Below are 25,000 nucleotides of genomic sequence, written 5' to 3'. Positions count from 1 at the left end.
ATTCTGTCACTATCGCACAATCACCTCACCGCACCCTAACCCTAACTCACTTAACCCACCCCTAACCCTAACATCCATCGACACTCACCTCACCTGTGCCCTAACCCTAACTCACTTAACCCGCCCCTAACCCCAAATTCTGTCACTATCGCACAATCACCTCACCCGCACCCTAACCCTAACTCACTTAACCCGCCCCTAACCCTAACATCCATCACAATCGCACACTTACCTGACCTGCTCCCTACCCCGAATGTCCACACAATCACACATCAGTGTTGGTGTCCTGTATGTTTTTCAGTATTATGAGATTCAGGATTATGAGTTTTCAGGATTTTGAGCTTTCAGGATTTTGTGTTCAGGATTTTGAGATTCAGGATTTTGAGCTTTCAGGATTTTAAAGGTGACCCATATATATATATATATATATATATATATATATATATATATATATATATATATATGTGTGTGTGTGTGTGTGTGTGTGTATATATAAAACACAATGAGGTCAGCTACCTGCCATTGTCTTGCGAAATGCAGACTCTATTTCTAATCCTGAAGGTTAAATTGTGTTGCTACACTGACAAACTGTAACTGGCACATGCTATATTTGTAAAGAAATTACTAACTCACATATTTAACTGTCTGACTTTTAACCTGTAAAGATTAACCTTTCTCTCATATGAAAACTATGTATAACTAAATGATTAATTGTTGAGACTATGAATCCTATGAACACAAGAGTCTGATGGCTGAGTGCTAACCTACTGGAAGGCAGCTTATTGGTGTCTTATGTTTTTTTTGGGGTGGGGTCTCAGTATTAACAGCTCAGTAAGTCTAATAAACTTGGATTAATAATGCTACTGTAAGCATTTTCTACATGAAACTAATAAAAGTAAACATACCTTCTAAAAGGATTGCAACACTTTTGTTGGAGTTTTCTTCTTGATAGCTGTCAGCATTTCCTAGTTTATCATCTGGAAGTGCATTTTTATGTGATTGGAACAGTTTCTTTTGTATCTTCTTTTTTATCTTTTTTTTCTTTTTTTTCACGTCTGACAGTGCCTTTGTTAAAGATGGTACTCCAAGTAACAGTGAAGACCTTTTGTCACTGTTTGGTATATTGATAGTTTTTCAGGACTACTTCCTATGTTCTGGGGGGTCCAAGAACGAGTTTCGCATGTGCTACTGTCTTCGGTACTGCTGCTCTCATCTGATGTATGCTGGTTCTCATCTTGCTGTGTGCAGATCACATTATCATCTGTAGAATGTGACATCGTGGTCAGACTCTGTTCTTTGTTTCTGCCTGAAACAAAATGCAGTTTAATGATTAATTGCATTTAGTCAGTCTAAGTGAACCATTTCAATTTTGAAACTTTTTCCTTATTATGAACACAAGCTTTCTAAATGGAAATACTACAATTTGACCAAGCATTAAAAAAAAAAAAAAAAAAAAAAACACATTTCTCAGGCGTGCATTCTTGTTGACAGAAACACAGATTCACATTGTGTTCTTTTTCAGTAATAGCTTATGTTTATGCAAAAACAGAATATTTTATTTGTGTAGTGTCTGTACATTCATTTTATGTGACTTGCCTTTATTAAACTCTTTCCATTAAAGTTTTTGACTGAAAATGATGTCACTGATATGTAACATGTATTTATGTATAGATATATAGATACACACATATATATATTTACTAATCAGATAATAATATTTCACAGTACGGACACCCTTTGGTAAGGGCCTTTTTAGTGGCTGATAAGAATACTTGGTGGCAGTGATTAGTACCTTATAGCCTGGCAGATGGGGTCATAGCTGAAGAACCTGTGCCAGCCTTCCCCAGGAGTGTATATGTGTGTTTGTATATAAACCAAATCTCAATGTGTGTGAGTGTGTCAGCTACTTGGGCAGGGACACAAAGCACTGGTTGGACAGAGAGGGCACTGGAGGTTTTAGTTTAACTACTCAGTTGAGATCTGTACCCTATAGCTGTGCCAGTGAGGAGTCTTATTGGGGATCTGGAGGGAAAGGGAGAAACCATCCCCAGATTGACTGTGATATCTGTGTGCTCTTAAGGGAAACTGTACTTTACTGTGTGTGTATTTTATCCTTCCCAATGTGGACACCCCTCACTGGCTTGTAGCGATGAAGATTGAGGCTCCTTGATTCCTCGGCCAGTGCACGGGCATCACAGTGTGTAGCAGTCATTTATTTGTCAATTTCTCTGTACTCTGTTCTTGAACTGTATAACTGTATATGAATGTATTACTGTGACTAATTCTACATTGTATACATTTACTCTGCTTGAACCTGTTTACCATAATTCTGTAATATTGTACTTAAATATTCAGTCCACATTTTAATATATTTCTTTATTTTATTCTCCAATTTGTTGTTTATTTGGTGCAGTGTGCTTGGCTTTTTCCTTCAGACTGTTTCTTTCTTAAATTCACCATCAGTTCGTATGTATATGTGTATATATATATATATATATATATATATATATATATATATATATATATATATATATATATATGTGTGTGTGTATATATAAAACACAATGAGGTCAGCTACCTGCCATTGTCTTGCGAAATGCAGACTCTATTTCTAATCCTGAAGGTTAAATTGTGTTGCTACACTGACAAACTGTAACTGGCACATGCTATATTTGTAAAGAAATTACTAACTCACATATTTAACTGTCTGACTTTTAACCTGTAAAGATTAACCTTTCTCTCATATGAAAACTATGTATAACTAAATGATTAATTGTTGAGACTATGAATCCTATGAACACAAGAGTCTGATGGCTGAGTGCTAACCTACTGGAAGGCAGCTTATTGGTGTCTTATGTTTTTTTGGGGTGGGGTCTCAGTATTAACAGCTCAGTAAGTCTAATAAACTTGGATTAATAATGCTACTGTAAGCATTTTCTACATGAAACTAATAAAAGTAAACATACCTTCTAAAAGGATTGCAACACTTTTGTTGGAGTTTTCTTCTTGATAGCTGTCAGCATTTCCTAGTTTATCATCTGGAAGTGCATTTTTATGTGATTGGAACAGTTTCTTTTGTATCTTCTTTTTTATCTTTTTTTTCCTTTTTTTTCACGTCTGACAGTGCCTTTGTTAAAGATGGTACTCCAAGTAACAGTGAAGACCTTTTGTCACTGTTTGGTATATTGATAGTTTTTTCAGGACTACTTCCTATGTTCTGGGGGGTCCAAGAACGAGTTTCGCATGTGCTACTGTCTTCGGTACTGCTGCTCTCATCTGATGTATGCTGGTTCTCATCTTGCTGTGTGCAGATCACATTATCATCTGTAGAATGTGACATCGTGGTCAGACTCTGTTCTTTGTTTCTGCCTGAAACAAAATGCAGTTTAATGATTAATTGCATTTAGTCAGTCTAAGTGAACCATTTCAATTTTGAAACTTTTTCCTTATTATGAACACAAGCTTTCTAAATGGAAATACTACAATTTGACCAAGCATTAAAAAAAAAAAAAAAAAAAAAAACACATTTCTCAGGCGTGCATTCTTGTTGACAGAAACACAGATTCACATTGTGTTCTTTTTCAGTAATAGCTTATGTTTATGCAAAAACAGAATATTTTATTTGTGTAGTGTCTGTACATTCATTTTATGTGACTTGCCTTTATTAAACTCTTTCCATTAAAGTTTTTGACTGAAAATGATGTCACTGATATGTAACATGTATTTATGTATAGATATATAGATACACACATATATATATTTACTAATCAGATAATAATATTTCACAGTACGGACACCCTTTGGTAAGGGCCTTTTTAGTGGCTGATAAGAATACTTGGTGGCAGTGATTAGTACCTTATAGCCTGGCAGATGGGGTCATAGCTGAAGAACCTGTGCCAGCCTTCCCCAGGAGTGTATATGTGTGTTTGTATATAAACCAAATCTCAATGTGTGTGAGTGTGTCAGCTACTTGGGCAGGGACACAAAGCACTGGTTGGACAGAGAGGGCACTGGAGGTTTTAGTTTAACTACTCAGTTGAGATCTGTACCCTATAGCTGTGCCAGTGAGGAGTCTTATTGGGGATCTGGAGGGAAAGGGAGAAACCATCCCCAGATTGACTGTGATATCTGTGTGCTCTTAAGGGAAACTGTACTTTACTGTGTGTGTATTTTATCCTTCCCAATGTGGACACCCCTCACTGGCTTGTAGTGATGAAGATTGAGGCTCCTTGATTCCTCGGCCAGTGCACGGGCATCACAGTGTGTAGCAGTCATTTATTTGTCAATTTCTCTGTACTCTGTTCTTGAACTGTATAACTGTATATGAATGTATTACTGTGACTAATTCTACATTGTATACATTTACTCTGCTTGAACCTGTTTACCATAATTCTGTAATATTGTACTTAAATATTCAGTCCACATTTTAATATATTTCTTTATTTTATTCTCCAATTTGTTGTTTATTTGGTGCAGTGTGCTTGGCTTTTTCCTTCAGACTGTTTCTTTCTTAAATTCACCATCAGTTCGTATGTATATGTGTATATATATATATATATATATACATATATATATATATATATATATATATATATATATATATGTGTGTGTGTGTGTGTGTGTGTGTGTGTATATATAAAACACAATGAGGTCAGCTACCTGCCATTGTCTTTGAAATGCAGACTCTATTTCTAATCCTGAAGGTTAAATTGTGTTGCTACACTGACAAACTGTAACTGGCACATGCTATATTTGTAAAGAAATTACTAACTCACATATTTAACTGTCTGACTTTTAACCTGTAAAGATTAACCTTTCTCTCATATGAAAACTATGTATAACTAAATGATTAATTGTTGAGACTATGAATCCTATGAACACAAGAGTCTGATGGCTGAGTGCTAACCTACTGGAAGGCAGCTTATTGGTGTCTTATGTTTTTTTTGGGGTGGGGTCTCAGTATTAACAGCTCAGTAAGTCTAATAAACTTGGATTAATAATGCTACTGTAAGCATTTTCTACATGAAACTAATAAAAGTAAACATACCTTCTAAAAGGATTGCAACACTTTTGTTGGAGTTTTCTTCTTGATAGCTGTCAGCATTTCCTAGTTTATCATCTGGAAGTGCATTTTTATGTGATTGGAACAGTTTCTTTTGTATCTTCTTTTTTATCTTTTTTTTCTTTTTTTTCACGTCTGACAGTGCCTTTGTTAAAGATGGTACTCCAAGTAACAGTGAAGACCTTTTGTCACTGTTTGGTATATTGATAGTTTTTTCAGGACTACTTCCTATGTTCTGGGGGGTCCAAGAACGAGTTTCGCATGTGCTACTTTCTTCGGTACTGCTGCTCTCATCTGATGTATGCTGGTTCTCATCTTGCTGTGTGCAGATCACATTATCATCTGTAGAATGTGACATCGTGGTCAGACTCTGTTCTTTGTTTCTGCCTGAAACAAAATGCAGTTTAATGATTAATTGCATTTAGTCAGTCTAAGTGAACCATTTCAATTTTGAAACTTTTTCCTTATTATGAACACAAGCTTTCTAAATGGAAATACTACAATTTGACCAAGCATTAAAAAAAAAAAAAAAAAAAAAAACATTTCTCAGGCGTGCATTCTTGTTGACAAAAACACAGATTCACATTGTGTTCTTTTTCAGTAATAGCTTATGTTTATGCAAAAACAGAATATTTTATTTGTGTAGTGTCTGTACATTCATTTTATGTGACTTGCCTTTATTAAACTCTTACCATTAAAGTTTTTGACTGAAAATGATGTCACTGATATGTAACATGTATTTATGTATAGATATATAGATACACACATATATATATATATATATATATATATATATATATATATATATATATATACAGCGAGAGAGAGAGAAATAGATCGATAGATAGATATAGACACGTATTTATAAAGGGGAACTAATTTTACCGCATTCCTCTTTGGTTGACTTCTGTTTAGTTGACAAAATTTAGTTGGCTACATCAGTGCTCGAGAGGTTTGCAAGATTGCACAATTTCTGGGGTAGGGAAATTTACCTTTTCCAAACCGCAATTCTGAATAAACTTTAATAACCACCTTTTGCCTACATTTATACTGTGGCTTCAGATTATACTGTGTCTGCGTCACAAATGCATTAGATGCTGTAATTCAAATCCAAGGCAAACAACCTCACAAGGAAAAAAAAAACAACATTCTAAAAAGTATCCGAGCATTTTAGTGTCTGCTATAAAACAACGCCATATGAAGGAAGACTCAACCATTACTGTTTAGTGTCTGCTATAAAGCAAAAAATATATGAAGGAAGAGTCAACCAAAGTGCCAGTGTATGTTTAATTATTGTAGAAGATTTAAAACCTCAACATGTTTAACTGTTCTTCTTTACATTCAGAATGCAGTGTGGACAATGGTTTCTAGTTAAGATCAGACTCTATTTTCAATCCCGAAAGTTAGTTTCTGGAGTGACTTTTATGGTCTACAGTTCACAGCCTGTAAGGAGACTTCTAATTATTTAACTCTTTAATTTTTCAACCAAAAAACAATGGCTTTTCTTCCAAGTGGCCAACCTATAATGCTAACAAATGACAGCTATGTGTTCATGATAACTAAGTACTTATATATGAGGCTTTCAAGACGAACACAAGGGAATCCTTTTAATTTAAGAGTAGGAGGGTTGAGTGTTCATTTGACTGAAGCAGTTAATAAGTCAGTTGCCTCATTTTGCATTTGTATAGGTATGAGAACATATAAGTGGTAATGCTGGGTGTCATGTTGACGTAGTCCTTCATATTTCATTCTTAAACCAAAATTTATCCTGCACACTCCGCTTATTTCGTGCTTTTTTAGTACAAGAGATATATATTCCATTACTGTGTTAAATCAATGTTATAATGTTTTTTACTTTATTTATTTATTATCCAAATAAGTGAACTGTTTATCACAGATCTTTTTCAGCCATGACCCAGGCCATAGAGGGTAGATGGACTAGTCAATCTGCATGTTTTTAGAAAGTAGAAGTAACTACTCACTAGTAACTCACCAAAAGATCAGAGGCTTCCCAAACAGAAACCACTTATACAAATAACATTGCAAAAAACAACCACAAAGCATAATAACACACACACCTGTTCTCAACAGATAGGCCTATAAGACATAACACCACAAAATCTAATGTATTGGCCATAGATGACTCCATTATGAGACACATGGATGTTCCCCTTCACCAGGCTAATAAGGAGTGGGTTACAGTTAGCCACCTGACCGTCAAGTCATTCAAGCACTCAGGTCACTCAACCACAAGTACTGGTATGACTTTGCCATAGTCAATGTTGGTGTGAATGACCTGCAATGTACCTTACTGGACTATATGAAGGGAGACACAACTGAGCTCTCCGATTATATGCTGCAGGCAGGTATAAGCCTAGCCTTAAGCAGCATTCTACCTTCTCCAAGGATGATGCCACAATACAAACAAAACATGAATGAATTTAACAATTGGCTTAGCTTCTGGTGTCAGTCTAAGGGGATTCAATACCTGTCGGACTGGGAAGATATGATCAACAGGCTACATTGCTTTGCTAGAGATGGTCTGCACCTCTCTCCTCTAGGCTTTCAGTTACTGGCAAAAGCATTAGCCACCCCTATTGTGCCTTTTTTATGCAGTGTCAAAATAACTAACTACCAACATAATAAAATCCTCTCTAGATAAACTTAAGGTATTACTGCTAAATGTTAGGAGTCCAAACAAGAAACTGAACTCCCTGGAAGCACTCCTCACTTTGGAAGATGCTGATGTCTGTGCAGCCACTGAGGCATGGTTCAAAGGCACAGAAAGTACCCCGGCCATGAAGGGCTACAATGCCTTCCATACATTCAGAACACAAACTGAGCAAGAAAGAACCAAAGAAGGAGGTGCATCCATCTTCATTAAGGATAAGTACACCTCAAGACACTGGTCAAACAGTATATTGAGTTACTCCACATCCAATTAACTGTAGGCAAAGCTCCCTACCACATCATAGCTAGCTATAAGTCCCCCACTATGAAACAGGAAAAGCATACCTCATACCTGGACTTACTGGAGTCACTTGCCATATAGCCCTTCACCTTATAAATAGATGATTTTAATTATCCTACCATTGACTGGAAAACATACACAATCATAAACATGCTGGCTCAGAGGTTCTTGGACTTTGTCAATGCAAATGCTCTGAAACAGCCAGTCAGCACACCCACAAGAGGCTTAAATGTCCTAGACATAGTACTGATTAACATAGGAGGACATTGCCCCCATATATGAAGTCCTCCCTGGTAAGATCAGACCATAAATCAATCTTGTTCGATGTAATTATAAGACTAGATACCCCATCAAGCTCAAAACGCTTAAGCATTTTTCAAAGACAAATTACCTTCCACTAAGTGATACGATTGTAGGAGCACCAAGCAGTCAAACAAGCCACCAAAGCCTTAACGCACTTTTATTTCCAAAATGAAAAAACAGCGTTTTCGCTACCTCAGTAAAGTAGCTTCCTCAGAGGCAAAGAACACAGTAAAAAAAGGCGCCAAGCAGTTTTATACTGAGAGCACCTACAAACAAGTAAGGTGTAACAAGAAAATTAAATAAAAACCTCACTTCCCTATGTTTAAAAACACATTTACATGTAAATAGTCACTAGCATTTTCTATATTTATAAAAGTAAAACCTTTTAACCAATAAAGGCAATGTGAATAACAATATGAAATACAAATATATTAAAAATGTGAAAATTAATAAATGATAACAAGTCTATAATGAATAAAATGAATGATGAAATAAGAATAAAAAATCCTCTCTACAAATTTCTATAGCCTACCACCTTATTTAGCGCAAAAAAGATCTATATTTTAAAACTGGGGCGATATTACAGCTCTCATTTAATCCTGGAAGGTTAAAGGCATCGAGCTTAAGTTGCCATTCCAGTTCTAAAATCTCTTATAAGAGAGAAGTGGGTCCACCCCTAATAGATCTATGTAAACAGTCAATTCCCATAAAAACAAAGTTGTGACCAGGGTTGGTCTCTACATGTTTCGCTAGAGCATTTTCACTTTTATTATTCCTAATAGCGTAACAATGTTGGTATATGCGCTCCCTGAATTTTCTGTCAGTTTTACCGACGTAGAAAGCCGGGCAACAAACACAGAAAGCCACATATATAATGGATTTAGTTTCACAATTTATTTTGCTATTGATTTCATATTTTTTGTGGCCTATATTAAAGGAGTTCCCTGTGCGCACTACATAACACCAATTACATGCTCCACAACTGAAACAACCTTTGGCTCTATGAAAAAGTTGGCTAGGTTGATTTCTTTGCAATAATTCTTTAATGTTATTGCCCCCTATTGTATTTTCCGCAGTTTGTCTTTGTCACTTTTTTTTCCACTAAGTGATGGTATAAGAAGTTTAGAAAGCCCCCTCAAGCACAGATAACATGGACTACTATGCAGAGGTATACACTAATGCCTTGTATAACCACTTCAGCAGTTGTATAGAAATGACTGTACCTAAATAGAATAAAATCATTTATTGCTGAAAAACAAGTCATCCTGGTGGACCCCTAGTATAAACAGGCTATGCAAATACAACAAGAGAAATAAGCTAATGTCCAATAACAAGAAGGAACTGGCTCAGCAGAGGAAGAAGTCCATCTTTTGCTTAAACAAACAAACCAGAGATCTTGTCAAGTCCTCCAAAGCTAATTATGAAGCAGAAATAGCCTCTCTAGATAAGGACAACCACACGGCATTCTTTAACTACATCCAAAATCCAAAAAGGAATACCCAGCTATGCACTGAACTGGTTATGGATGGCACCACCCATACTCAACTGGAAGTAATAGCCAACCTGTTAGCTGACAGATTTGGAGCAAACTTCACCCTCCTCTCCTCTCCAGTCATCCCAAATGTATACCTGACACAATTCCTCATCCTATTATCTCAAGAGAGCAGGTAATTTCAGTGCTGTCCAAGGTCAAAAACATGGCATGAATGATACCAGACAACATTCCAGTTTACCTTTAAAACAACTTAAAACATGACCTAGCAGACCCACTTGGATCCCTTTTAACCACAGCCTGCGAAATGGCTATGTTCCAGTGGGATGATGGACAGCAACTGTAATCCCTCTGCACAAAGGGAGACCATCAACAACCCCGGGCATTATAAGCCCATAAGCATGACTCACCTCATCTGCAAGGCCATGGAAAGAATCATTATGGACTTTATTAACAAGGACATAGGTAACCTCAAAACTCTGGACCCAACCCAGTTCAGATATATTAAAGGTAGATCATGCTTGTTAAATATGGTTGACTTCTTTGAGAAAGTCACCAAGGCCCTGGATGTGGGAAAGACAGTGTATACCACCTATTTTGACCTAGCCAAGGCATTTTACACCCCCCACACACACTCAAGTATTATAGAGAAACTCTCCCAGTTGCGAATTAACCCTTATATTACCAGATGGGTACCCAACTGGCTCACTGACAGGATAAATACTGTCAAAGTGGGTGACTGCACATCTAGCAAAACACCAGTCACCAGTGGTGTAATACAGGGTTCTGTGCTGGGCCCCTTACTGTTCAGAATTTATTTCTCAGAAGTCTAGACAAACTTGGACAGCCAATGGCTGACCATTTTCAATGACGATTTCAAATTGGGAGCAATCACTGAGTCCTTCAATGATGTTAATATACTACTGACAAGGTTAATGCTGACAAATAATTGATGCTAAAGCCACAGATTAAAGCTAAATGCAAAAAAAAATGCATTATTATTCCCTTTTGGAAAGCTGACATCCCTGCTAATTACAATATAGACAGCACACTCTAAGTGTAGACCCAGTGGTACGTGATCTGGGTACTCAGGTTGATAGCAATCTGAACTTTGCCCCCCACATATCCACAGTAGTAAAGAAATCTTTCTATGTGACACATCTTATAAGTAAAGGTATTAGATCTAGACCTAAGCATGTTACAATTTCATTATACTCAGCACTCATCAAACCATTAATTAAGTACAATTCTCCCTTTTGCATGTACCTCACCAGACACCTACAACAACTGGAGAGACCAGAAACCACAGAGGTTTCTCACCAAGAAATTACAGGGTACACAAAACAAGTCTTATGTGGAAATACTGAAAGCCATGTCAGTGTATTCTGTCTCCTACATGTTGCTTAGGGGTAACCTGTGCCTGACTTACAGGATAGTCTCTAACCCAGCCCTGATGGAAATGCTACACATTCATAAATCAAATTGCAAGAGGGTCACTTGCTTGAGGGATCTTAACCTAGTCTCTGACATGAACAGGTCATGCTGGAGAGACAGATACATCTCCCAGAGACTGCCACTTCTCTGGAACAAGCTTAAAATTCACACAAAACAAAACCCCTCCCTGACCGTCTTCAAATGCAATCTAGCTCAATGGATGGGTGACCGCAAATTCACTCCTGGGGTGGCGCCCATGTCCGTCTTGAACAGAGGAAGTCAGCATTAACTACCATAGACCCTTACCTCTGCAAACTTCACTCACCTAACCACCAACAACTCAGGATAAATATGCCTAGGCTTGTAAGGGCTCTAGGGCCATTAGCCTAGTAACCTCCTATAAATCTATGAACCTATGAAGAATATAGCCTCCCCACACACACAAAGACACACATACACACAGAACATACAAACTTCACACAGAGTCTAGAAATCATGAATGGACCCTGGATTTCTGCTGTCTATGTTAAGCTTGGATGTAAAAGAAAAAGTCCCCTGATGAATGGGTCTTGAAGTAACTTTAGTTTACCATTTTCATTTACTTGGTCTTATTTTGGATGTTTTAAAATTCTGAGTTGTTAGGATGATCATTTTCAGGATCTAGGGGCTTTGTGAGCTGGTAACAAGTAGTCAGGATAAGAAATACAAACAGGAACCCTTGCAAATATTTTACATGACATTAATAAAGACTCATACTTTCCAGCAGAATGACAACACTTACTGTTTTCATTTTGGGAGTTTATAGTTCCTCCTAATTTGTTATCAGGCCTCCCAATTCCAAGAGCCTTCAATATCTTTCTTTGTATATGTTTCTTTTTCTTTTTATCTCCTGAGAGTTCTTTACTTCCATGTGGTGCATCAGATAACAACGGAGACTTCCTGTCATGATCTGGAGTTTCAGGAGTTGCCTCAGGGCCGCTTCCTAATTTCTTTGCTGTCAAAGAACCATTTTCCCTGGAGCCACTTTCTTCATTAGCAGTCCTTTTCTCATCTGGGGTATGCTGGTTCTTATCTTGCCATATGCAGGTCATATCGCTGGTTCTGAAATCTGACACTGTGGCTGATCTGTGTTCTTTTTTGCCTTAAACACACATAGATGTCATCTCATTACAGTCTTCTCAGACCCTTATATATCTGATGTATTTTTTTTTTACATTTAAATGTCCTATATCTTATCCACCTTTGTAAAATGCAGAAACTACACCTGAGCCAATCATTTACACATTTTCCAAGCACATATACTCTGTAACTGGCATTCACATACATATTAAACTTTCAATTTTACAATAGAAAGTTTACGCATCATCTGGTAAAATATTATATTTTATGTGTGAATTATATGGGAAATCCATTTTCGATGACTCATCTTAATTAAACTGTTTCCATTAATCTGTGTGACTCAAGAAGTTTACTATATATATATGCAAAATATATTGTTTTTATGAATTCGTTTCTGGCTTTTTTACTTCATTATCAAACCAAGACAGCAATAAGAAAATCCTGTGCTACGCACATCCATTCATTGATTATTGCTAAAATATAGTACAGTACAACAAAGACACCGGTGGAAAGCAGTGTTTCATTTATCACCTCCAAGAGCTGCAGTTAGACCTTTGATGCTTCCACTGCTCTTCACAATTTCACATATCTACACTCTGGCATTTCACTGTTAATGTATTCCATTACTCCAACTCCATGTCAATCAGTATGTCTTGATTTACACTTACATTTTCTGTTTGACTTCCATTGGATGCTTCCATTTACCCTTTCCTGATCCATTCAGCCACAGTTCTATAACCAGCCTGCTCATAGGCACCGGAAGCTGTTAAAGACTGGGGGGTGGAGGGTGACAGGGGCACTTAGTGAACTAAAAAGGGTAATTTTTTTATAACTTTTTGCTACCACAACATAGGTTCACTTGGAGGACATTTTAAACTTAGTCAATTTCATTTTGGTGCTTGAATTAACATTTTCTGATTAGTCTTAGCTATCCCCATGGCTGATAATTGGATATTAGCCCTAGTGAGAACAACTGTGATCATACCATAGATAATTTGAAGGGGCCATGTAAGGGATGCAGCATTTAAGAACTGACTCTATCCATTATTATGGCATGAGAGGAAATCCTGGAGTACATTTTCTATTACCCATCCTTAGATCCAAGTTGCATTTGAATATGGATGGATGAGCTTTGCTTTATTTTTATGGTTAGTCTGTTCTAGAACAGTAGTAGCCTCTGTGATATATATCCATCTCTCCACAACATTCAGTTTAGATACCTGGACTGAGTATGTCTGATGCCATTTGACTTGCTGATGTTTAGTAGGTCCATGTGTATTATGTCAGAGGTTGCTTTGTATGCCAGACACGTCACCTCTAAGCACTCTGTAGGATACTGCGTATAGTAATAAATCTTTGAGGTGGTCCATGCAAGACCTATTGTTTAGGACTTGTATCCTTTTAGTAAGGTATCTCTGAAGGTATTCAAATTGTTGCATGGGGCTGGACAGATACATGCCAAAGTGGGCATTATGCAAAATGATTGACATAATGAGAGCTTTGTAAAGGGGTACAACAACATCTCTAGATCTAGTCACAATCAATTTGTTTATAAGCTGTGCAATATAGAAATGTTTTCTTATGACTCTGGGCACATGTTGGTCAAAAGTTAGGTCACTGTACACACAAGTTCCCAAATGTCAAACAATTGGATCAGTTCTCAGAGGGCATTGTCATGATTTTGACACCAGTTATTATTTGAGACAAACCTTCCTGCAAGATGGTTAAGTCATTTTGGGGATTCAATAACTTCTCCTAGCTTTCAGTCATCGCAAACTTAGCTGGCTAAAGCTCTTTGGTATTTCCTTTTACTTTTGAGATGTATATGCCAAACAGAAAAAGTCTTAGCACCGAACCCTGGGTGATGCCATTGATGACTGGTCTCTTCCCCTGTTTTGATCTCCTGCATCCTGTGAGCCAAGCTGGCAATGCAGCTGGTGATCTAAGTGTTTGCTCCTACTTTATTCATCTTTTGTACTACACCTGAGTAGGGGATTGTGTCAAAAGGCTTGGCCAGATCAAGGTAATGTAGTGTGAACTGTTTTACCTTCATCCATTGCTTTGGTAACAAGAGCAAAGCTTAAAATTTGCCCATGATTTTGAGCCTTTCACACTTTCCTCTGGGCTGTTTTCAAACACATTTTTAGGGCATTGCATACATGCATGCATGCATTCCTTGATTCACCTTCCTGATTATATTAAATTATATTCCTTGTATAATACAGCACACTTGTTTGACTTAAGTTATAGTGCATTTTAAATGTATTGTTTGAACATTTTTCCAGTAGGCAATGAAACAAAAATGCATTAACCAATTATGACAAAACTGCCTTATTCAGAACATTTCCATGATAACAGTCTACTTCTACACCCCTGCTATGCCTCAGCATATGCTAGGAAGTAACTGCAGAACTAATAAAAGCTGCTAGACCTGGATACAGACAAAACTGTTTTTGATGTATACCATTTTAGACATGTGGAGGCAATATGTAAACTTAATAAGAACCACAAACTATCCTTATGGCATGAAACATGTTGCTAGGCTATTGACATTCCCTAAACCAAATAACTCTTTCCTAAAGAGAATTACATATTCCTATCTTCATGACAGAAGGCCAAATAATCAATACTAGATACCAAAGCCAGTGACTAAGTCCAGTCTTTCAGCTAGGAGGATGGATGGCCAATGCCATACCATCAGTGGAATGAATGATCCAGTTACACACCACTGTCCAGAGACCTGTTACTGATAATGGTAATGCTGAACTCTTTTGAACTCTTAACTTCAGCTTACCTTATGAATCATTAGATGCTAAAGTACCACTCTCTAATGCTCCAGAGAAGCTATCCTGTGTCCTCAGGAAGACACATGTTGAGATTTAATTGATGAGAAAGGAATTATCAGATAAAAGAAACTGGGACTCAAAGATTTTAATTAAGATAAAATAACATTACCGCCTTTTGTAAAATCCACCCACTATCCGTTTTCAATACCCACTTTATTAATTTCTGTAGGTACTGACATAATATGCTTTCATTACTTACAGTCTATAAACAGAATTATATACAAACATTAAACATCTATATTGGTCTGTTAACAAAGCCACTCCTTTCCCAGAAGTATAAATAAAAGTGTAAACTACTGCTGCGTATGTGCATGGGACACTCATGCACTTATGAGCACATGCATCCCTGCGGCATATGTCTTTTGCAATGTTCCTCATTCAGCAAAGATGTGCTAACCAGCAGCCCTGGCTTGGGCATTTCTTATTCCAAAACATTAGTGTTTCATGTCTGGCAACTAGAACACAGTCAGAACAGTCCAGTGTGTCAGAATGTAGGCAGCAATGAAGAGTGACATGACCTGAGATGTTACATTGTTTCAGAATGCTTCCAGAGTTGGGGAACATTGATAATCCCACAGATGTGAACTGTAAATGTACTTTATATTGAGTATAATGTAGTCACATAATTTAAACCAGCAGACTCACCACATGTGTTAATATAAGTGAAAGAGTTGGAATTAATGGCAACACAAAATCTAAGGAAATCTAACAATCGAAAATGACAGTACATTAAAATATAAACTAATCAGTATTTCTGCATCATATGGTGTTTTAGTAAAAATGCAATCAGTTGTTTCAGATCCATATGACAACATGTGGCATGAAGCTATTGGTGGTTTGGATGCTGAGTAAAAAAAGCACAGCAGCAACATACTTGTGTCTACAACACAGCAGATGTGAACAGAGTACAAATCATTGAAGGGACCATTTGCACTAGAAATAGCCAATGTCTGTCACCTGATTTGTTTCATCAAGCAGAAGATACTAACAACAGAAATAAAACCCAGAGTACTCTGAACATACTAATCAAAACAATGATCAAAGTGGTAACCCAGAAACAGTGGCATGTACACTCTATCCCTCTATCTATCTGTCTATCTATCTATCTATCTGTCTATCTATCTATCTATCTATCTATCTATATCTATCTATCTATCTATCTATGTAGCTAGCAACATACATGCATATACATACGTGTTCTAGAGCGCACACACACACACACACACACACACACACACACACACACACACACACACACACACGCACACTCTGCAAATACAGTCCAGACTCCTCCGGCAGCAGATTACTCATTCTGACAGACTCCATCCTCCGGCAGCAGGCAGCTTCTGAAAATAAATCCTGTCCGTTCCTGCTTGCAAAAACCATCCGGAAACCTGGAAATACGTGCCGCAAGCTCAACTGATGAGATGATGTCATTGCGGACAGTTGGGAGGTGTGGAAAACGAAAATAATTTGTAATATGGGACAGTTGGGAGGTATGGATGATCTGCAAAAGTGGGGGGGGGCTCCCGTCTCCCCTCGCTCTATGGTTCCAGCGCCCATGAGCCTCTCCCCAATTAATCATTCCAGTGATGTCACACAATATCATCTCTTACGATATCTCACCATTGTGCTCTGTTTGGCAATGCACTGATTTCCACTACAACGTTGTTTCCTCATTATCACGTCCCCGATTTTTCTTATTACCTGCACACTGTCAAGTAATTCAGTACTCATTTCGCAATGTGGCATTCAGGATTAAATATAATATTTCAGCTAGTAAGCAACGCTTAAAGCTTCAACATGTGAACAATCTTCTGCCAACCAGGCTACTTAATGTAAGGCATTAAAAAGTAGTTTTTAAAAGAGACTGCTATAAACATACCTTCAAACAGAACTGTGGCAGCGTTGTTGCTACTGTCATTGAGACGTACATTGCTTTTGTTTACTGGAACTATATCTTGCAGTGATGTTTTCATTATGTCTTTTTTCTTCATTACTGATTTTGGAATTGTTGCAATTCCTTCCAGTATTTCAAACATTGCTCCACTCAATCTGCATATTTTACATGTTTTCTTAGACATATATATTACTTCTTCCAATGTCATAGAAGTACCTTCACATGTGGCCTCATATTCATTAGAAATTGTCTTGTCTTCTGGTTTATGCTGAACGGTTTTGTGTACCTGGCAGGTCATATCTCCATTTGAACAATCAGGCAATGAATTTGACCAGTGTTCTTTTGTTCTAACTGAAACAGAAATGGATGCATTTATGTTACTAAATATCCATGTGTTCTTATACAATATTTTCATCTTCTGACTTTTCTGAGTAGCAAAGGACACACATGAAATAAATATGGGCCTTAAAAGGAAAATAACATGCACATATTTTTTCTTTGTTTTTCACAAAAAGGCTACTTATCCCGTCCCTGTGATCCCTTCTTTTCTTTTATTTTATTTCAGTTTGATGACAGTGAAAGTCCACTGGGCCAAGAAGAGCCCATTTTCAGTGGAGGCCCGGGGAGAAAAGCTCTACAACAACAAACATAAAAAACAAAGAAGACATCAGCAGCATGCAAGCAATACCATATTAAAAATGTATTTATAGAATAACATCTTGCAACTTTTACAATCATAGAGTCATTTACAGAGTGAAAATTTAACAAATAAAGAAATTGCTGAAAATTAAATATTGACAAGCTTGCATTAAATTTAAAAGAGGAATCAAGCAGGGAAAGGCTGTGAGTACAGAATATCTGCAAGAGTAGGTTGGCACTATATAGTGTAATCAGAGAATGCTAACAGAGAGAATGGAAGATTAAATGTAGATAATAGAGGGATTTGTGTTGGAAAAGAGCAAGAGCATTCCCACTTTGAAGAAGTGAAAGCTAGTAGAGAGGATGGAACAGTCTGCCTTCTTTCGGCTTTTCCCGGTTAGGGGTTGCCACCACGGAACTCCAGTCTGCTCATGATTGGCAGTGGATTTTACTGTGCCAAGTTGCCAGCCCAACCTCCAACCTTCAACAAAGGCACTCCCATTCATGCTCGCACCTACCTGCATGTCTTTAACATCACTCGACCGTGGAGAGAACATGCAGACTCCACACAGAAGGTGCTCCAGCCAAGAATCGAATGGGAGAGCCTCTTGCTGTGAGGCGACAACGCTAACCACTGCACCACCGTGGAAATCGAAGATGGAAGAGTAAACGTAGATATTACAGGGAGTTAGGTTGGAAGAGAGCATGAGCATTCCCACTTTGAAGAAAGCTAGGAGTAGAGGAGGAATCTGAATGGAATTGAGATTGCTAATTAACATGAATAAAAACCTCAGGCTATAAATATACAAATTATGCTATTTTCACACATTATGCTCTAGTCCCAAGTGCAATAACTGTATTAGTCAGAAAAGACACGTTCAGTTTCATAGAACATGATTTTAAACATGTTTACAAGCAATGAATATTGAGAAGTAAGCGGTAATCTGGGAGTCAGGTCTTGTATCTGTAGATGTGTGGGAAAGAGGGCATATACTCTTAGGTTGAAAATAAAATATGTGGAGTAGAACTAAAGGAACTAATGGAGAGCTGCGTATCCAGTAGTGATGATGCAGTTCTGTAGCGATGTTCCTTTACATTACACCACCCATACTATTTTATCATTCTTACACAGACATCACACAATCACAGAGAATATTGCAATGCCATATTTCAGATAAACCTGGGTATTGTACTTGTATTGTTGTATGACTGCAGAATGAGAATAATTAGGGGGTGGGGGCTTTTACCTCTGCATTTCTGTTACACATAGCATATTCTTTAGAACTCCATTTTCATGCTTAATGTTGTATTGCATTTACTTTTCACTTTGGGGGTTATTGTGTCAGTATTTTGTGATTTAGTGAAGTGTGCTGAAAAATGTCAATGTGAAATCACAGTGCATAGATCAATAGAGAGATCTGGAATATATGGGGTCTGAATATACATAACGTCTCATAAGGGTACTGAACACATTCTGTGATCTTTCACTATCCCTACAGTGCAAATTTTTCCATTCATTTATACAGTTTTGCAGATTTATATTTTTATAGAGTAATATTACGTGGATCATATGTTTTTAATGAATGGTTGCATTGTGTAGGAATATAAAATAATTTTAGGTTATTGTTTTAACAATTTTAATAATTGTTGGTAGTGCTTGCTTTTCTATCTTTTTTTTGGCTCGAAGGTGTGTCTTGTGGGAATATACATTTTAGCTTCCTTAGCTGAGTCTGAGTTTTTTTTTCCCCAGGGGAAGGGGAGTTGAGGATTTAGCATCTTTTTTTATTTTATTACAGATTATGTTTTACTTTTTAAGGCATGTGCATTTAGTTAGTTAGTTTAATTTGTTTACTTGTTACAATGTAGTGGGCCTGCAAAAATAGACTGAGTGTTAGGATTCTTAGGGGGTATCATTTAAGACATGAAATATTATCTGCTAGGGATTGTGTCTATGTAGTGATGCTTGGAAAAGGGAATAGCCATCTGAAAAAGGGGTGATTATCTATATACAGAAGTCTTCATCCAGTAAGATGACTCTTAAATTACTTTGTAGGATGTGATTAAAAAATGGATAAGTACAATTTTAAATGTTTTTAATGTATTCTCTTTGGCTCCAGTATTCATTGTACTGCACAGAAAGAAGGAATGACATAGTACTTCCTGATCTTGCAAACAAAAAATTGTGTATGCAAACCACTCACTCAGTGCAGTTTTTAGTTTTCACTAGGTGGTATTAGTCATAGATTTTGTGATGCATATGTTATTTATTATGCTGTAAATCAACTCCAACATTTTTCACTGATACAGACTAAGATGATAAACACTTTTACTTGTTTATTGTACTATGCTATAGGCAGGCTGGTGTTAGCATTTGGGGGCCCCCAGCAAAAGTCAAGTTGTGGTCATCCTAGACACTTCCAGTCTAAGAATCACCCGGTCACTCCACTCCTCCCAAGCAATCTTTTAGTTCCTGCTGTAGAGTTTCAGAAGTAGTACGCAGAGACTGAACTGTAGCTACAATAGTCTTACATTACAACAAGCCTATGTACCTCATTATGTTGGCTCATCCCACAAAGGGACATTCACACTTACTGACATTTAGTTGCAACAATCATACAGGGTAGACTTAGGGAAATAGTGCCCTAGGCAATTCCTTGTGTTTGAGCCCCCACCCCCCTCCTCACTCATGTATACACACACAAACACATACACACACACAAATCGTCTAGGGATCTCCTCCGTTTTCCCCACATCTTGGGCTCCCCACACCATGCACACTACTTTTGTCTTACATTTTGCCATATTTCACTTTTTTTCAAAACCTATTACTTTCTATATGTTCCAAAGTGCATTTTAATGTTTTTTTTTTCCTTTTTACACAACCTTTTCATCCAGTGATGTCTTGAATAGAAATTATGATTAAGGAAAGAAATGTAATCCTGCTAATTAACTTTAGTTTTTCGTGCATCCTTTTAATATATCTTTCCTGGCGAAGACAGCACAGAGTAACTAGCAACTATTTAAGAAATGACTCAGTTATGCCAGGGCCCCAAAAGCCAGAGGGTTACAGATGCTCTGGAATGTGTTTTGCCAACCTTTTAATCCAATGGTGGCCTAATCAAAAATCATAAATAAGAAAAGAATTTCAGTTTTACCTTTTTTCTTTCAAAGAAGACATAAGTTGTACCCAAGGCTTAATATTCAAAGCCAACAAAACAGCAGCCCACAATTAACTAAGAAGACAACTGTTGTGAGGATACACAAATCCTATCTGGGAATGCTGCCTTCCTTCCTACCCCAAAGAAAAGCATAGTCACTGTCTGTGCATCCCTCAGACTATTCTATTGGGATGAAATAGAGGTTCATATGGTCACAGTCATGTATATCCAGTAACTGCTGTCACTGTTGAAATATAATTACTTGTTTATTTTTTTTTTTTACTGCTACCCAGTTATGTATCGGATTTGTCTGGCATTATTATGTGTGTGTGTGTGTGTGTGTGTGTGTGTGTGTGTGTGTGTGTGTGTGTGTGTGTGTGTGTGTGTGTGTGTGTGTGTACGTGTGTGCACAGATAAAAAAAAAAATCAGTAATGTTTTTAAACACACACCATACACACTTACTTCATGTTCACCTTCAAGAAACTGGAATTCCATTGTACCTGCTGCATTGTTTCAATATCTGGTATTCTGCCTGTATCTATAAAACTCCATGAAAGATAAAATCATCCCTGGAGATAGGAAGAATCAGCTCTTCTTAAGATCCAAGGTAAGCACTGAGAATGGTCACTCTGGGCTGTTGATCACTAGTGCTTACCTTTCTCATGTTCATTCACTGATTACCAGCTTTATCCTAACACGGCCACATCACAATCCTGCTTATGATAAAGTGCATAAATGGAAAATTAATAATATTTTTTTTATCCTTGTTTCCCTAACCATCTTCAGCTTTTGTGGGAACCACACAGTCAATGATGATTGTGGGGGGCTTCCAGCCACAGGTATTTCAGGTGCCTAAGTATGCTATGATGTTAGTTTTAGTGGAGAGAATGTCCACCAGCATAATTTAACGAAGCCAAGTGCATCATGTCAGTGGTAAAACATTTAATGAAATTGTGAAGTCTGCTAATTGACAAAACACTGATAATATAATCAAACATATCTTTCAATTTTAAAGGAGATATAAGTAGGAGTTATTATTATCTACCAATATTGCTGTACTAGCTTTTGTTGGTTTAACAAATATGTCACAAAATATCAGAATAAGACAACTTGCTGTGGTTGGGAGGTCCCCAGGACCAGGTGGGTTCCCAGTGAAAGCAGGGTTTGCTGCTACCTAAAGCTGGTTATGGCTACAGACTGAGACTTCAGAGGATGTAGTTTCAGTTTGCTAATTATAATTCACGAATGTTTGACTTAGTGAGTAGTGTTTGATGTAGAAAATTGATGCCAGTGCACCTTTTATTTGTGTTTCAGCAGTGATGCAATGTGTGTTATATTTTCACTTTTCTCTGCAGCTGTGTAACCATATTGTTAATATATTTAAGTTAGGGGGGGTGTGAGGTGACAAAGTCCTTACAATGGACAGTGGAGGAGTACTTGTCCTTTAAATTATTTTTTGAATAATTATTTCCAAAGAATGATGTTTTGGCTGTGTTTTATCCAGTTGGTGTATCAGGCCACTTGCAGTTTGAAGAGATATAGGAGAAGTGTTTCAACATAACTTAGCAGGGTAACTTTCAACCTGAGAAACTTGCTGGAGCTGGTGCATTGAAGACTGACAGGCTTTGAGCTACTCTGATCATGATGTTAAATGAGCAAGTTAAGTTACTGATGTTTAACTGCAAAAAAATATGAAATGTAGAAAGCTCACAACAAGAAGCATCAGGTTTCTCTCTGGAGGAAACAAATCCTTTCTGTGGCACAATATTCCTGCTGAGACATTTCTTTTTTTTTTCAAAACAGGTTTATTGTTTTAACATATAAGAGAAATATCATAACAATTTTATACAAGTAATTAAAAATAGGTATTATTAAAATATTCAACAAAACAACTAAAGTATTTACAAAGACATCCACTACAATCAGATCAATTAATTAAACTAAAATACCATGCTATTGAAATTAAAATTTTTTTAACAAATTTTGTAAATTATCCCATACAATAAAATAAGATGTTTTTCTATTTGTTCTAGTCCTAATTGTGTTTATTTCCATATGGCACACTATATTCATAACATTTTTAAATTCATTGAACGAAGGAGGTGTATCTGAAATCCAATTTCTAGTTATTATTTTCCTAGCCACTGCTAGAATAGACCATAACAAGGGAAGCTTAACCTTTTAACACTTTGAGGTACAGGTGTGTTGAATAATATAAGAGATTTAGAAATAATTAAATTATCTGTAAAAGAGCCTGCAAAATTCATTAATTGACTTCCAGTATTCTTTCAATTTTATACAGTCATAAAACATATGAGCCCAGTCAGCATTAATTTCTACATTACATCTCTTACATAGATTATCTTTATTATTTATTTTATTCATCATCAAAGGTGTATAAAAAGATCTATGTAAAAATTTCCATGTATAAAGTCTCCAGACAATGGAAGATGCAGTTCTATAAGCAGATTCCAATATATATTGTTTATCTTGTTGATTTGGTGGGTCCCCATTAATAGAAGTGAAATAATTCCAGTATGAATCTACACTGTAAAAAGTTTCTTGTCTGATAACTTTATGTATGTATGAACGTTTACCTTTATCAGAAACTTTATGTTGTAAATTTAATATCAAGTAATCAATCAGTGTTGGAATAGATTCTTTAACAGTTATAGACATTAAATCTATTTTATTAATGAGATGTTGTCTAAAGGTCTGAACCTCTAACCAGCAAGTTTCTCTTAGATCAAATTCTTGTTTTAAGAAATCTAGATTTTTAACTTTATTATCAGATGTCAACTGATACCAGTACTTTAGATCATTATCTATAGCTAAATGAGTTCCTTCAGAAGTAGATGACGAAAGCATACCCTGAGTATACATTATAGGAAATACAATAAAATTCCATTCACTATACTTAGGGTGCATGAATATAAAGTTACGATAACTAATAATAATATTTAATGGGTAACAAACCATATGTTTAGGTGTAATAGGTGAAGTACAAAATTCCTTTAGTAACCATAACATGGAGTTATTTACAATCATATTTTTATGTGTTAAGGAGATTTTCATGAAGTGTATACTAATTAGCTCCCAATAATCTTTCCATTTTGTGACATATGACTGATCTATTAATAAAGTAATAACTTTTACAATAGAAGAGATAGTATATAAATTAAAGTCAGGAAAAGAAATACCCCCTTGAGACCAGCTATTAGTATGTTTCTTTAATGCAATCCTAGGTCTATTAGGTGCCCATAAGAAATTTAACATTAGTGTGTTCAGTTTCTTGATAATTATTTTTGTAGGTGGAAGTATTATTGATTGTATTAAGTATAAAATCTTGGGGAATATTATCATTTTAATAATTGTAAGTCTCTCCTCCATAGTAAAAACATATTATTCCAGGTATTAAAAGATTTTGTATATTAAGAAAACAGGTATTATAATTATTATATATAATAGATTTAATATCTTTAGATAGTATTATACCTAAATAAGTTATCTGACCTGAATTGGGTACATATTTAGTAAAATCACTAATGAGAACATTTTTTCGTGTATATATAGGTAGTATTTTAGTTTTTTCTTCATTGAATATTAAACCAGAAATACTTTTAAAATTCATCATATTATCAAATAGAGACTGTATAGAAGAATTAGATCCTGCTGATGTAATTAGAACATCATCTGCAAAAAGTTGAATTTTGGATGTTGTATTTTCATCTATTTCAAAACCCTCTATGTCAGTACTGTTTCTGATCAAATTAGCCCAAGGCTCCATTACTAAAGTGAATAATAGTGGAGAAAGTGGACATCCTTGTTTTGTACCTTTAAGAATGGGTATTTTTTTGTGAAACATATGTTCCTACCTTAACATAAGCCAACGTTCCTTTGTATAAATGTTCAATTAGATTTACAAATGCATCCGAGAAGTTTGTGCACTTCATTAAGGTAAACAGATAGTCCCAACTTACTGAATCAAATGCTGAACTTATATCAAGGCTAATAAGTGTTAAATCTTTCTTTTTCCTATTTGCAAAATCTATTAATGTTAAAGTTCTTCTTATAT

General features: G+C 36.3%; 2 protein-coding genes across 2 annotated transcripts in view; both read right to left on the bottom strand.

Annotated features, from left to right (window-relative positions):
- The window catches only part of TNFAIP2 (TNF alpha induced protein 2), a 101,171-nt gene extending 99,894 nt beyond the window's left edge, over nucleotides 1–1,277 (bottom strand). Inside the window, exons 1-2 of the mRNA XM_044073585.1 lie at nucleotides 1,190–1,277; nucleotides 906–1,082 (exon numbers count right to left, since the gene is read on the bottom strand). Coding sequence (XP_043929520.1) covers nucleotides 906–1,082; nucleotides 1,190–1,277 — 265 coding nt within the window. The remainder of the gene's footprint in view (nucleotides 1–905; nucleotides 1,083–1,189) is intronic.
- The window catches only part of LOC122804576, a 51,964-nt gene continuing 28,164 nt past the window's right edge, over nucleotides 1,201–25,000 (bottom strand). Inside the window, exons 3-7 of the mRNA XM_044074524.1 lie at nucleotides 17,113–17,478; nucleotides 12,044–12,403; nucleotides 5,048–5,449; nucleotides 2,967–3,369; nucleotides 1,201–1,306 (exon numbers count right to left, since the gene is read on the bottom strand). Coding sequence (XP_043930459.1) covers nucleotides 3,053–3,369; nucleotides 5,048–5,449; nucleotides 12,044–12,403; nucleotides 17,113–17,478 — 1,445 coding nt within the window. The 3' untranslated portion in view covers nucleotides 1,201–1,306; nucleotides 2,967–3,052. The remainder of the gene's footprint in view (nucleotides 1,307–2,966; nucleotides 3,370–5,047; nucleotides 5,450–12,043; nucleotides 12,404–17,112; nucleotides 17,479–25,000) is intronic.

This window comes from Protopterus annectens, chromosome 6.part0 (genome assembly GCF_019279795.1).
Source record: "Protopterus annectens isolate FY-2018-M chromosome 6.part0, PAN1.0, whole genome shotgun sequence".
Taxonomy (NCBI): Eukaryota; Metazoa; Chordata; order Ceratodontiformes; family Protopteridae; genus Protopterus; species Protopterus annectens.
This window is presented reverse-complemented; position numbering and strand designations above follow the sequence as displayed.